Raw genomic sequence first — 15,456 nt, 5'->3', positions numbered from 1 at the left:
CTGAGCCAGTTCTTTACCCAGATACACATGTTTTCACCCACAGTGAGCTGTCTCCTTTTATATATCATCCCATTATGCGGCACGGTGGGAAATGCTTTAGAGCAGGGGTGTCAAACTCATTTTCACCGAGGGCCACATCAGGCTTATGGGGACCTTCAAAGGGCCGCTTGTAAGACGGTATTGTAAGGGCTTGTTCACACAAGCGTATTTGCGTACATAATATGCAGTAAATAGAAGCCATTGATGTCAATGAGTCGTTCACATGATGTATATTTTCACACAGCATGACCTATTTGTTACATACTACGCACCCCAATAGGCCATTGGAGTGAATGGGCCGCGCAAATACGTGGTGAATGCGCAGGAAACCTCTGTATTCACTGCATATTTGCGCACCATCTTAGTGGGCCCATCTGTGTTCTTTTCTGCATGTGCAAATATACAGGCATAAGCGATTTTCGATTGCGCAAATACATAGCGTATTTGTGCGACCGAAATGCAATTACGCCTGTGTGAGTGAACCCTAATAGTGACCCCTATAGTGGTCGCAGTAGTCATAGTGACCCCTATAGTGGTCACAGTAGTAATAGTGACCCCTATAGTGGTCGCAGTGATAAGTGACCCCTATAGTGGTCGCAGTGATAAGTGACCCCTATAGTGGTCGCAGTAGTAATAGTGACCCCTATAGTGGTCGCAGTGATAATAGTGACCCCTATAGTGGTCACAGTGATAATAGTGACCCCTATAGTGGTCACAGTGATAATAGTGACCCCTATAGTGGTCACAGTGATAATAGTGACCCCTATAGTGGTCACAGTGATAATAGTGACCCCTATAGTGGTCGCAGTAGTAATAGTGACCCCTATAGTGGTCGCAGTAGTAATAGTGACTCTCATAGTGGCCCCAGTAAAAGTATTGACCCCCACAGTGGTCCAATTAGTAATAGCGATCCCCACAGTGGCCCCAGTAGTAATAGCGACCCCCACAGTAATATTAACCTACTCCCAGCAGCAATATTAACCCCCACCAGCAATATTAACCCCTTCCCCCCGCACCAATATTAACCCCCTCCCAGCAACAGTATTAACCCCCACCCACCCAGCAGCAATATTAACCCCCGCAGCAATATTAACCCCCCGTCCCCTTGCCAACCCGGCAGCAATATTAACCCCCTTCCAGCAGCAATATTAACCCCCCATCGAGTAACAATATTATTCCCCCACACCCAGCAACAATATTAACCCTTCCCCCCCGCAGAAATATTAACCCCCTCCCAGCAACAGTATTAACCCCCACCAGCAATATTACCACCCCACCCCTGCAGCAATATTAACCCCCTCCCAGCAGCAATATTAACCCCCTCCAAGCAGCAATATTAACCCCCCCCCCACCCCCCCCAAAACACCAGCAATATTAACCCCCTCACCCCCGGCAGCAATCAGCAATATTAACCTCCTCCCAGCAACAACAATATTAACCCCCCACCCCCCAGCAGCAATATTAACTTCCCCTTCCCCAGCCATATGCTTACCTGCTCCTTGCTGTCAGCGCTGCTCCTCCTCGGATCGTTCTGAGCCCGGGTGGCATATTATCTTTTTCCACAAGACTTCTGCACTATTGAGCAATTCCAGCAACCTGATTTGGGTTCGCTGATTCACCAAACAACCAACAACCAATCACTGTGAATCAGCCAACCCAGACAACCAATCAGGTTGCTGGAATTGCTCAATAGTGCAAAAGTCTTGTGGAAAAAGTTCCTATGCGCCCGGGTGCACAGTGTGCAGCACGGCACGCTTCCTCCCTGAGTCCTCTCCTGCGGAACTGAAGAGCAGGGGACTGGGGAGAAGGATTCTGATGTCAGATTGTGCGCTGGGATCAGCGCTGTCAGTGTGATTACAAGTGGGGAGCTGCGGCACCCCAGCTGGTAATCACTACAGATGGTGAGCGGCCGTCGGCATGCCGCGGGCCACATAACATGAGGCAGCGGGCCGGATTCGGCCCGCGGTCCTTGTGTTTGACACATGTGCTTTAGAGAAATCCAGATATATGAGATCAATAGACTCTCCAAGGTCCAGCCTAGAACTTACTTCATTGTAGAAGCTGATCAAATTGGTCTGACATGATTGACCCCTCATGAACCTGCGCTGATGGGGAGTTATTTCGTTGTTCTTCTTGAGGTATTCCAGGATAGCATCTCTAAGAAACCCCTCAAATATTTTTCCAGTTATTGAAGTGAGACTTACCAGCCTGTAGTCAGCAGGCTCTCTTTTAGACCACTTTTTGTATATTGGAACCACATTGGCAATACGCCAATCCAGTGGTACAACCCCGGTCTTGATAGTGTCCATAAATATAAGAAATAGCGGTCTAGCTATCACATCACTTAGTTCCCTTAAAACCTTTGGGTGTATTCTATCTGGGCCCGGCGATTTATCCATTTTAATCCTCTTTAACCAGCTCTGCACTTCATCCTGTGTTAGGCATGCAATATTTATCTCAATGGGAAGGATGCAGCTGTGCTGGAGAAAAGATGTCTAAAACGTTATATGAGTGTTTAAATTAGGGACTGCAGTGAGGGTGGGGGAAGGAAACCAGGGCAACTAGAAAGATAGACGGGAAAATAGTGCAGACAGTGATCTTGGACTAAGTAATTAAAATGGGGGTGGAGTGTTGGGAGGAGTTAGTACAGTTAGAACTGACAATACAGTTGATGGGGATACACTTAAAATAAAGAATAACTAAAAACATCTAAACTGTATGGTGACTTATACTAGGAGTCTGAGCAATAAAGTTGAGGAACTGGAAGTAATAATGTCTGAGGAAAACAATGACATAGTGGGAATAACTGAGATCTGGTTGGATGAAAGCTGTGATTGGTCGGTTAACTTACAGGGTTATAGCTTGCTCAGAAGGGATTGAAAAAAAAGAAAGGGGGAGGGGTTTGTCTTTATGTAAATACATGTTTAAAGTCTAAATATAACTAAAGCCAATAAAAATGTATTACTAAGGCAAATAAATGAAGCCGAAAATCACAATGAGGTAATTATTATGGCGGACTTGAACTATCCAGATATAAATTTTGAAAACTGAAACCTGCGAATCTCATAAAGGAAATACATTTCGGTCAATAACTAATTATCTTTCCCAACTAGAGGGATGACCATTTTGGAGTTAATATTAACAAACAGGCCTGACAGAATAACATGAGCACAAGCAAGGGGGCACCTGGGAAATAGTGACCATGATATAATAAATTTTCTCTTGTCTTTCAATAAGGAGTTTAATCAGGGAGCTACAAAAATACTAAACTTTAGGAAGGCAAAGTTCAATCAGCTAAAGATACCTTTGACCTTATTGACTGAAACAATGTACTCAGAAAATTAGACTACAGAGAATAAATGGGAAATTTTTAAAACCAGACTCAATACACACTATGAGAGGTTCATACCTTACCGCAGTGTTTCCCAACTCCGGTCCTCAAGGCACTCCAATAGGTGATGTTTTCAGGATATCCTATAGTAAGAACATCTGTGCCAATGTCTGAGGCATTCACAAGAATTACATCACTTGTGCAATACTGAGGATATCCTGAAAACATGACCTGTTGGGGTCCATGAGGACTGGAGTTGGGAAATACTGCCTTACAGGAATAAAAGGGTTAGGAATAGGAGAAAACCAATGTGGCTCAATAAAGAATGCATTTAAATGACTAAAACAAGAAGGCAGCGCCCTAACAACCTATAAGGAAAAAAATAAATTATGTAAAAAGCAAATAAAATCAGCAAAGGTGGAGATAGAGAGACTTATTGCTATAAATATTAGAGCATTAACAGGGCAAGTTTTCCTGTTTATTATATTATCTCTGCTTATGGATGCATTATATACAAGTTATCTGGTCTGAATCATTCTGATGGTATCTTATCACCTATATGTGACTAGTTTTGTCTACGAGGCCTGATTGGATTTTAAATGATGTAATAATTTTATGTTTTTGGATGGCCTGTTTCTGCAACTGCTTTTTAAGCAGACCAACTAGTCTGACCACTATGGCTCATTTAGGTAGAAGGGACCTGCATTGTTACATTAGTTCAGTGGTTATTGTGCCCTGACCTAAAGTCCAGAAATGAGACATGCAATACTGGTTCCTAGTGGCATGCTGTCTGACAAGTCCTTTAAAAAGACTGGAATTGACAGGGAGTGTTTAGCATACGAGGACCATTTATATGCCCATAGGTTCTTGAGAAGTGCAGTCATAAGTTTTTTATTGCAAATATGGCGAAAGGGTTTTTTTGGGAACTTTTACTACCTTTTTTTTTAATAATTAGTAAAACTTTTTTGCTCTTATTTTTATACTTTTTTTAGTCCTCCTAGAGGACCACAACCAGCGATGCTTTGATCGCTCCTGCAGTATGACATAATGCTATAGCCTTACGTCATACTGCTTTTTGACAGGCAGTCTATCAAGCCACCCAACGGGGATGGCTTGATAGGCAGTCTCCTAAGGCAGCCCTGGGGCCTTTTAGAAGGCCCCTGGCTGCCATGACACCTGCACGTCTCCCCTGATCTCACTGCGGGGGGGCCGTACATGACCCCTGAACATTGTTCGGGGGATTTAAATGCCGCTGTCAGAATAAACAGCTGACGCCTGCACTGTATGGAGGAAAATAGCGGCGCTATCTCCCTCCATACACGTCCTGCAACGGCAGGACGTAAAAACACTATTGGGCCGTCACTAAGGGGTTAATGGTGCTTTAAAATAAATAAGAATTATATTAATTTGGCCTCATGAAAGCAGTAGAGTTATGCTCCGACAAGAGCTCCATCAGGCAATGAATGTGTGGAGCTCTTGTTCCCTAGAAGCAATACTTTTGGGGGAGAATAGCTCTGCAATTATGGATGGTGTCTGATTGAACATAAAGCTGACAAAATTGATGCCACCCATATTCTTTTTTTGGGCTCTTTGCAACTCAAAGGTTGTATTGAGCTATAATACGTCCGTGCGAATGAGTACTTAATCTGTCAGCTTGCCAGGTACCAGGTGAAGGAAGCCCTGACAGCAAAAGACTTTGAAAGTGAGCACTGTTTTTTCTGAAATGTGCTGTGGGTAACAATGGTACGGATTTTGACTCTGTTATGGATGCGGAAATGCTGCAGAATTTACCACAGAATTTCTGCTGCATATCCGCCACATGTAAACACACCATTACATTTGAATTCAATTTCATTAAGTCATTTTATAAGGCTAAAGGCATAAAAGTGAGAGAGACATCAATTTTTATAAATATAAACTTGTAACTTGCCTTTAACTCATTGGTATCTGAAAGTTTGGATTTCACCTCCGTGACAGATTCTTGAGCTGCACTTAGCTCCATTTGCAGTCTCTCCACCTTCTTTTGCAGCCTCCTCACAGTCAGGTTAGCCTCATCTCTCTCCACTGCCAGAGCCGTGCGCACTTGTTTTTCTTCTTCGAGCTGAGCAATTTTTTTCCTTAAAAGCTCCATATGTAGCTCTTTGCTATCAAACTTTTCTTTTTGTGCTTTTAACTATATTAAAATATAATAAAATAGTTTTATTTATTTTCCTCAATCCAAGTTATTAACAAACTTCTCGCATGAACCTAACCATTCTTTTAACCTTTGAGCTATTTTTAGTTGAGTTCACACTTCCAGTGGGCATGTGGTCAGATGTTTTCACCTAAATATATATATATATAGTAGTTTTCATAAGAGCATGTACAAGACTGACATGAACCTACAATTAATGTTGCATGTTGCTCCTTTACTTTAAGGGTAAGGAAACACATAGCAGCGCCCACCACACCCGCACGTGGTGGGCACAGTTAGGAGCTCCAATGTTCTGCTCCATAGTGTCTACTCCATATTTAACTAGGAATGTCCTGTTGAACTATATCACATAGCCTACTCAAATTGTGTGCATGTATATATACCTATATAGCGATATACTATCTGTAATTATATAATTTATCTAAAAAAGTTTAGTATATCACTCAACTTCAAAGTTATATTGTACTAGCTGATATACCCGGCTTCGCCTGAGTTAATTTGGTACTGGTGTTTATCTGGTGTTCACACAGAAAATCTTATGAAGTCGTGGTTACTTTAGAGATACCGGAAAAAACATATGTTCACCATTTTGCATAGTTCTCTGCGTTACCCAGGAAACACCATGGGGAGGTAACCATGCGATGTTTCCTTTATATAAAATGACATCAGGAAGTGAGAGAATTAGATTACGTACATAAAATTTGGACACTAATTCTTTTGCGCATAGAATTGAATAATCGAGTTGGGACCCATTAGCTTTTCCTATTTTTGACATAATCAATGCTCGTGCCAAATTTCCCGCTTCTATGACACCGGAAAGTGAGAAAAATACATTCCACACGTAAAATTTGGACGCTAATTCTTTTGCGCATAGAATTGAATAATGGATTTGGGACCCATTAGCTTTTCCTATTTATGACATAATCAATGCTCGTGCCAAATTTCACATTTCTATGACACCGGAAAGTGAGAAAATTACATTCCGTACGTAAAATTTCGACACCAATTCTTTTGCGCATAGAATTGAATAATATGTTTACCGGAAAAACATATGTTCACCATTTTGCATAGTTCTCTGCGTTACCCAGGAAACACCACCGGGAGGTAACCATGCGACGTTTCCTTTATATAAAATGACATCAGGAAGTGAGAGAATTAAATTCCATAAGAAAATTTGGACGCTAATTCTTTTGCACTTAGAATTGAATAATTGAGTTGGGACCCATTCACTTTTCCTATTTATGACATAATCAATGCCCGTGCCAAATTTCATGTTTCTATGACACCAAGAAGTGAATTAGATTCCATACGTAAAATTTGGATGCTAGTTCTTTTGCGTCAGAATTGAATAATCGAGTTGGGACCCATTAGCTTTTCCTATTTATGACATATTTAATGCTTATGGCAAATTTCATGTTTCTATGACATTGGGAAGTGAAAGATTTAGATTATGTACGTAAAATTTCGGCACTAATTCTTTTGCACTTAGAATTGAATAATCGAGTTGGGACCCATTAGCTTTCCCTATTTATGACATAATCAATGCTCGTGCCAAATTTCACGTTTCTATGACACCGGAAAGTGAGAAAATTACATTCCGTATGTAAAATTTGGACGCTAATTCTTTGGCGCATAGAATTGAATAATTGAGTTGGGACCCATTAGTTTTTCCTATTTATGACCTAATCAATGCTCGTGCCAAATTTCACGTTTCTATGACACCAGAAAGTGAGAAAATTACATTCTGTATGTAAAATTTGGACGCTAATTCTTTTGCACATAGAATTGAATAATCGAGTTGGGACCCATTAGCTTTTCCTATTTATGACATAATGAATGCTTGTGCCAAATTTTAAGTTTCTATGACACCAGAAAGTGAGAAAAATACATTCCGTACGTAAAATTTGGACGCTAATTCTTTGGCGCTTAGAATTGAATAATCGAGTTGGGACCCATTAGCTTTTCCTATTTATGACATAATCAATGCTCGTGCCAAATTTCACGTTTCTATGACACCGGAAAGTGAAAAAAATACATTACGTACGTAAAATTTGGACGCTAATTCTTTTGTGCTTAGAATTGAATAATCGAGTTGGGACCCTTTAGCTTTTCCTATTTATGACATAATCAATGCTCGTGCCAAATTTCCCGTTTCTATGACACCGGAAAGTGAAGAAATTACATTCCGAACGTAAAATTTCGACGCCAATTCTTTTGCGCTAGAATTGAATTATCGAGTTGGGACCCATTAGCTTTTACTATTTATGACATAATCAATGCTCGTGCCAAATTTTAAGTTTCTATGACATTGGGAAGTGAGAGATTTAGATTATGTACGTTAAATTTCGACGCTAATTCTTTTGCGCTAGAATTGAATAATGGAGTTGGGACCCAATTACTTTTCCTATTTTGAAGATAATCTATGCTTGTGCCAAAATTCATGTTTATACGACATTGGGAAGTTGGAGAACTTTTGGCGAGTCAGTGAGGGCTTTCGTCTTTATATATATAGATATTGGTAATAATGGAAAACTAGTAATGCATCAAGTTCTGTCAATGTCACATCTAGCAATTTGCACTACACTAATTTCATTAACATAGCTATGTGTTATTCGAATAATATTCCAATATAAAACATACTATTCTGGAGTTCAGTGCAAAATTTTGTGACATATTCTCATTTTCTATACCTTTCTTTGCAAACTGTGTGCAAGTGTCTTGTTTCCAATGACAGCATCTGATTCTAATTTGACCAACTGATCTGCCCGGGCAAGGATGGCATCGAGACGCATGTCAAAGCCTACATCAGCAGTTATTCTTTCCAATTTCATCTTATTAGACAGCTGTTCCAAGAACTTCATGTACTGCATGAGGTATTCAGAGGTAAAAAAGTGAAAAGTGTTGAAATGAACTAGTAATAACTTATCTTGAATACAAAAACCAGTAGAAGGCAATTATATTATTCATCAATTATTCAAATTCACATAATGAAAGAAGTTTTTAGCACCCGAGAGAATATACTATCTAAGATGGAGAAATAGGTTAAGAAGTATTAAAGTGGGTTTTACAGATAAAACATCATAGGGGACAGGCGTGATAGAGCTTCACTCCCATTGTAGTAGAAGTGTTGAAAGTGTACTAGTTGGCTGTAAAGCCAGCTAGGGCACTTTTGCTCCCATCCTCTTTGACACATGTCAAGCCCACTGTATTGATAGCGGGATGGGCGATCAGCTCATTGTTGGGGATTCCGAGCAACAGGTCCTTGGCGATTAACTATTGATGACCTATCTTTAGGATAGGCCATCAAACGTTTATGCCAAGAAAATCCCTCTAATCGTTGCACTCACTACAGAGGTTCTACCGACTAATGTAAAAATGTGATACGCAAATGTTCTACAACAAAAGACTTAGTGTAGCCCTAGCTCTTACAGACTGTAATGCATTACTCCTAAAACTCCTACAAAAGATCCAAATACACAGATATGTCTTAAGACATTGCTACCTCTATCCCACTAGCATGCATTTCCAATCAGGCTGGCAGCTAATATACTTAAGCTCTCCTTCCTAATTGGCGACTCCTAGCTGGAAAAAGAAGCAACTTGCTCCTGCCAACCAAATTCTTATCTGCAGTTGCTGCCCATGGAAGACGGCTTTTACACTGAAATGCTGTGGAAATACAACACTGAGACACATAGAGAAGAAACAAAAACAGCAAAGTGAGGCAAATACATAACACAGGAAAAACAGGCTTAGAAAAAAAGTAAGCAAAATGATAAAAGTTCTAAATTAGAAAAAGTTTGAAGAAAAAAAGTAAAAAAAACCCCCAAAAACAAGTAAGCTCGCCCAATACAGCACTGCCTTCTGAATACAAGCACATACATATGTGTCCAGCTGTGGATGGGTATAGAACTTGACATTTGTCTTAAGGACAGTTCAGTAGAGTCTGTAGCTTTTTGGGGTTCCCTTGGCTGAAAAGTTTGGAAGCCACTGGTCTACAGAGTAATGAATGATATTGTTTGTGCTCAGTCTTATGATCCTAAATTAAATATTGTATTTTCCATCAACTGCTCAGCAATCTACATTTTTTGACGGATCCAGGGAAACTTGTAGGAAATCTCTTATGCTTGAGGTTGCTCTTCACTAGTTTTCAATATCTGATATATTCTTTTGTTTAACAGTCTGTAAATTTTAATACCATCTTACCTTCTGCTTCTCATAACTTAAATTGTCCCGCATGACATCTCCAGAAACTAATTCTCCTTCAGTTAATTTAAGCCGAGCCCAGAGATCTTCAAATTGCTGCTCAGCTTTCCTAGCCCTAACCAATGCTTCCTGGTGCAGATCTGACTGGTTCTGGAGTTGCTGATTCAGTTTCCACACTTTGTCTTCCAGCTGAGTTACCATCTATGAAGTGAATGAGAAAAAAATGTCAGCCTTTAAACTAAGTTACAAAGTTTATCAATAATCAGTTGTAAAACTACAAAAACATTTCAATGCTGGGGAGGACAAAGTAGCCAAATGCTAACTGCAAATCTGAACAGCTATTTTACAATACATTTAAAAATTACAGCGTTGGCAAGTCGCCATAGTTTTCAGCTGTATCAATGCCACCTCATATGGTCATACCCTTGAGCTAAGTAATACAGTGATAATTGAGTAAATAAAAAAGCAGTGTATTAAATGGGTTTTCCAGGGAAATACTATTGATGAGCTAATCTCAGGATGGGTCATCAATAGTTGAACGCATAGGTGTACCGTCAGGGGTCGCCGGCGTTGCAATGGTGATCTGGCCCCTGCACTTAAGGGGGCCCAGCGGCTGCCCTCCACCATATACACACACATACACATTCAGGTCACACTGTTGGCAGCCGGGTGACTGGTGCGGTCCGGCCGACAGCACGAGCTGTCGAGGAGACGAGGAGAGAGGAGGAGGAGAAGGCAGTAGGAAAGGCTCGGAGGGAGGACAGGGGGAGGAGGAGGAGGGGGTGATGGAGGAAGCAGGAGAGGGGAAGCAGACACAGAAGCACTGTATGGTAAGCCATGGCATGGAGTGGAGTAGGGATGATGATGTCATCTCCCTCCTGCTGACACTGTGTACAGCTGGTCCAGGCCCTGGGGTATGTATTGATCTCTCTCATGTCTGTCTATCTATCATACCTATATCTATCTGTCTATCTCATACCTATTTCTCTCTCTCCTATCTATCTATTTATCTTTATTTCTATCTCTTCATCTATTTATCTTTCTCTCTCATATCTATTTATCTTTCTCTCTCATATCTATCTTTCCATGTATCTTTTTCTCTCATATCTATCCATCTATCTATCTCATACCTATTTCTCTCATATCTATCTATCTATTTCTCTCTCTCATATCTATCTATCTCTCATGTCTATTATATCTATTCATCTATCTATCTTTCTCTCTCATGTCTCTCCTTCTCTCTCATACCTATTTCTCTCTCTTATATCTATCTTTCTCTCTAATATCTATCTATCTATCTCTCACTCTCTCATATCTATCTATATCTATCTATCTATCTATCATATTTATCTTTCTTTCTATCTATTCATCTATTTATCGTTCTCTCACATCTATCTATCTCATATCTATCTTTCTATGTATGATTTTCTCTCATACCTATCTTTCTATGTATCTATCTCTCATATATATCTATAGCTGGTATAAGTAATACATCTTACTGCATATAATTGCACACTTTACACACAATTAACAAACACATAAAAAAACACATGCGTTTTTTAACAGTGTATGCAGTTTCTTAAAAACGTTTGTGGTCTTTGAATACCGCATGCAGTTTTTTAAATGTGTTTTTCTTTATTGTAGTTCAAAAGTATAACAAAAAACATGAACACACCGTATTGCCACTCTCACAGATGCGTACACAAAACAAAGGTCAAAATTGTGGCATTTTTACCGCAATTTCAAGCAGCATTTTTGAACACATAGTATAGCGTTTGACAGTGCTTTTTAATGCACTCCATCATTGTGATGGGTAAGGAGGTGCATTACAAACTGTGAAAATGCAAAAGTAGAACAGGCAGCTCTTGGAGATTGCAACATTGGAAACAACACGTTCAGGGTGAAGTCACACGAACGTATATCGGCTCGGTTTTAACGCCGAGCCGATATACGTTGTCCTCGTGTGCAGGGGGGGAGGATGGAAGAGCCAGGAGCAGGAACTGAGCTCCCGCCCCCCTCTCCGCCTCCTCTCTGCCCCTCTGCACTATTTGCAAAGGAAAGAGGCGGGGCAGGGGCGGGGCTACGTTCCGCGAATTAGCCCCGCCCCTCTCCCCTCTCCCCATTGCAAATAGTGCAGAGGGGCGGAGAGGCGGCAGAAAGGGGGGTGGGAGCTCAGTTCCTGCTCCTGGCTCTTCCATCCTCCCCCCCCCTGCACACGAGGACAACGTATATCGGCTCGGCGTGAAAACCGAGCCGATATACGTTCGTGTGACTTCACCCTCAAGCTCAGGTCTGAGTAACCCCATTAAAATCAATGGGAGCATTGTATCGCTGATAGCACGTTGCTAATAACGGTAAAAGTGGTGTGTGAGTGAGAGTGGCCTAAGGGGCTGCAAACTAATTTTCATTTAGTGCACGAAATTAATCATGTTTGGAAAGATTACGCCAAGGAGCTAGATCATATATGGAAATTTGTTTTGCAGCTATATACAGCACGATCTAGGTATGGGGAGGAGGGGGGAGGGCTGGATGCTTGGGGAAGGGGGGGGGGCCTGACCTAAACTTTTGCACTCAGGCCCCAGAGCCTTTAGATACACCCCTGGTTGAACGGCTGGGTCTGCCGCTCAGTAGCTGCTGTTCTGACCCCAGTGTGTAATAGCGCCTGATCAGCTGAGGTCCCGAACAATGGGTCCCAGCCGATCAACTATTAATGACTAGAGATGAGCGAACGTACTCGTCCGAGCTTGATAGTCGCTTGAGTATTAGGGTACTCGAGATGCTCGTTACTCGAGACGAGCACCACGCAGTACTCGAGTCAATTCAATTTCCTTCCCTGCATGTTTAGCGCCATTTTCTGGCCAATAGACATGCAGGGAAGGCACTACAACTTCCTCCTGTGACGTTCCAGCCCTATCCCACCCCCTGCAGTGAGTGGCTGGTGAGATCAAGTGACCGCCGAGTATATAAAGCAGTCCCGCTCGCTGCTCGCCTCAGACACACACTGGCAGAGATTAGGGAGAGTGCTGCTGCTGCTATAGGGAGAGTGTTAGCGTCTTGAAGAACCCCAACGGTCCTTCTAAGGGCCACATCTGACCGTGTGCATTACTGTTGTGGCTGCTGGGAGCAGTTTTGCACAATTTTTTTTTGTTTTCATCTTGGGCTATGCAGACTATTGCGTTGTCAGTCTGCAGCCAACTATACAGAGTATAGGGGCAGTACTGGTCAGGCAGGGACAGTGGTAGTGTAAAATCCTGTCAACAAGTACCCCAACGGTCCTTCTTAGGGCTACCTCTGACCGTGTGCATTACTGTTGTGGCAGATGGGAGCGGTTTTGCACTTTTTTTTTTTCATCTTGGGCTCTGCAGACTATTACGTTCTCAGTCTGCAGCCAATTATACAGAGTATAGGGGCAGTACTGGTCAGGCAGGGACAGTGGTAGTGTACAATCCTGTCAACAAGTACCCCAAAAAAGCTCCTCCTTAGGGCTACCTGTGAGCGTGCGCATTACTGTTGTAGTGGCTCACTATTAGCCAGCTGGGCCTTTCTGCAGCCCAGCGTATAATTTTTTCGGCCTACAGTGTGCGTTACATAACCGCTGTGACCCTCCAAGTGCAGGCCAATAGTTGCCTAATTTTTTACACCGCTCTGTGCGTCCCGTCAACCTCATGCACAGCGTACGCCCACAGCCGCTGATAGAGGGAAAGACGTATACACGCTATTTAGGCTGCTGTTTTTAAAAAAAAAACTAAAAAAAACAATCCTCCTTAGGGCTACCTGTGAGCGTATGCATTACTGTTGTAGTGGCTCACTATTAGCCAGCTAGGCCTTTCTGCAGCCCAGCGTATAATTTTTTCGGCCTACAGTGTGCGTTACATAACCACTGTGACCCTCCAAGTGCAGGCCAATAGTTGCCTAATTTTTTACACCGCTCTGTGCGTCCCGTCAACTTCACGCACAGCGTACGCCCACAGCCGCTGATAGAGGGAAAGACATATACACGCTCTCTAGGCTGCTGTTTTTTTAAAAACAAACTTTAAAAAACACTCCTCCTTAGGGCTACCTGTGAGCGTGTGCATTACTGTTGTAGTGGCTCACTATTAGCCAGCTAGGCCTTTTTGCAGCCTAGCGTATAATTTTTTGCAGACTGCAGTGTGCGTAACATAACCGCTGTCACCCTCCAACTGCACGCCACTAATTGCATAATTATTCAGACCGCTCTGTTTCTGCTCTATTGGTAATACACCATGCTGAAGGGGTTGGGGTAGGCCTAGAGGACGTGGACGCGGGCAAGGACGCGAAGGCCCAAGTCAGGGTGTGGGCACAGGCCGAGCTCCTGGTCCAGGTGTATCGCAGGCGACTGCTGCGGGATTAGGAGAGAGGCAAGTTTCTGGGGTCCCAAGATTCATCTCACAATTAATGGGTCCACGCGGTAGACCTTTATTAGAAACTGAGCAGTGTGAGCAGGTCCTGTCGTGGATGGCAGAAAGTGCATCCAGCAATCTATCGACCACCCAGTCGTGAACGCGGAGGTCCAAGTGAGGGTGTGGGCACAGGCTGAATTATGGTCCAGGTGAATCTCAGTGGGCTGATGCGGGATTAAGAGAGAGGCAAGTTTCTGGGGTCCCCAGCTTCATATCACAATTTATGGGTCCACGTGGTAGACCTTTATTACAAAATGAGCAGTGTGAGCAGGTCCTGTCATGGATGGTAGAAAATGCATCCAGCAATGTATCGACCACCCAGTCTTCTACGCTGTCCACTGCTGCAATTCTGAATCCACTCGCTGCTGCTCCTCCTTCCTCCCAGCCTCCTCACTCCATGAAAATGACACATTCTGATGAGCAGACAGACTCCCAGGAACTGTTCTCGGGCCCCTGCCTTGATTGGGAAAAAATGGTTCCTCTCCCACCTGAGGAGTTTGTCGTGACCGATGCCGAACCTTTGGAAAGTTCCCGGGGTCCAGGTGATGAGGCTGGGGACTTCCGGCAACTGTCTCAAGAGCTTTCAGTGGGTGAGGAGGTGGATGATGAGACACAGTTGTCTATCTGTGAGGTAGTAGTAAGGGCAGTAAGTCCGAGGGAGGAGCGCACAGAGGATGCAGAGGAAGAGCCGCTGGACGATGAGGTGACTGACCCCACCTGGTTCACTAAGCCAACTGAGGAGAGGTCTTCAGAGGGGGAGGCAAGTGCAGCAGCAGGACAGGTTGGAAGAGGCAGTGGGGTGGCCAGGGGTAGAGGCAGGGCCAGAGCGAAGACTCCCCCAACTGTTTCCCAAAGCACCCCCTCGCGCCAAGCCACCCTGCAGAGGCCTAGGTCTTCAAAGGTGTGGATGTTTTTCAGTGAGAGCGCGGACGACTGACGAACAGTGATGTGCAACCTGTGTCGCGCCAAGATCAGCCAGGGAGCCACCAGTACCAGCCTAACCACCACCAGCATGTGCAGGCATATGATGGCCAAGCACACCACGAGGTGGGACGAAGGCCGTTCACCGCCTCCGGGTCGCACCACTGCCTCTCCCCCTGTGCCCCAACCTGCCACTCAGATCCAACCCCCCTCTCAGGAAAGGCACGAGCGCCTCCCGGCCTGCACCCACACCCTCACCTCCGCTGTCCTCGGCCCCATCCAGCAATGTCTCTCAGCGCAGCATCCAGCTGTTGCTAGCGCAAATACGCCACCACGCACCCGCACGC

At 43.4% G+C, this 15,456-nt stretch overlaps 1 protein-coding gene across 5 annotated transcripts in view; it reads right to left on the bottom strand.

Annotated features, from left to right (window-relative positions):
* The window catches only part of CCDC170 (coiled-coil domain containing 170), a 128,474-nt gene that overhangs the window by 10,995 nt on the left and 102,023 nt on the right, over positions 1-15,456 (bottom strand). For all 5 annotated transcript variants that reach the window (XM_066595953.1, XM_066595955.1, XM_066595952.1 and 2 more), the window contains 3 exons: positions 9,768-9,968; positions 8,255-8,428; positions 5,301-5,543 (listed from right to left, as the gene is read on the bottom strand). In XM_066595953.1, coding sequence (XP_066452050.1) covers positions 5,301-5,543; positions 8,255-8,428; positions 9,768-9,968 — 618 coding nt within the window. The remainder of the gene's footprint in view (positions 1-5,300; positions 5,544-8,254; positions 8,429-9,767; positions 9,969-15,456) is intronic.

This window comes from Eleutherodactylus coqui, chromosome 3, assembly GCF_035609145.1.
Source record: "Eleutherodactylus coqui strain aEleCoq1 chromosome 3, aEleCoq1.hap1, whole genome shotgun sequence".
Taxonomy (NCBI): domain Eukaryota; kingdom Metazoa; phylum Chordata; class Amphibia; order Anura; family Eleutherodactylidae; genus Eleutherodactylus; species Eleutherodactylus coqui.
Note: the sequence above shows the minus strand (reverse complement) of the source record. Positions and strands in the feature narration are given on the sequence as shown.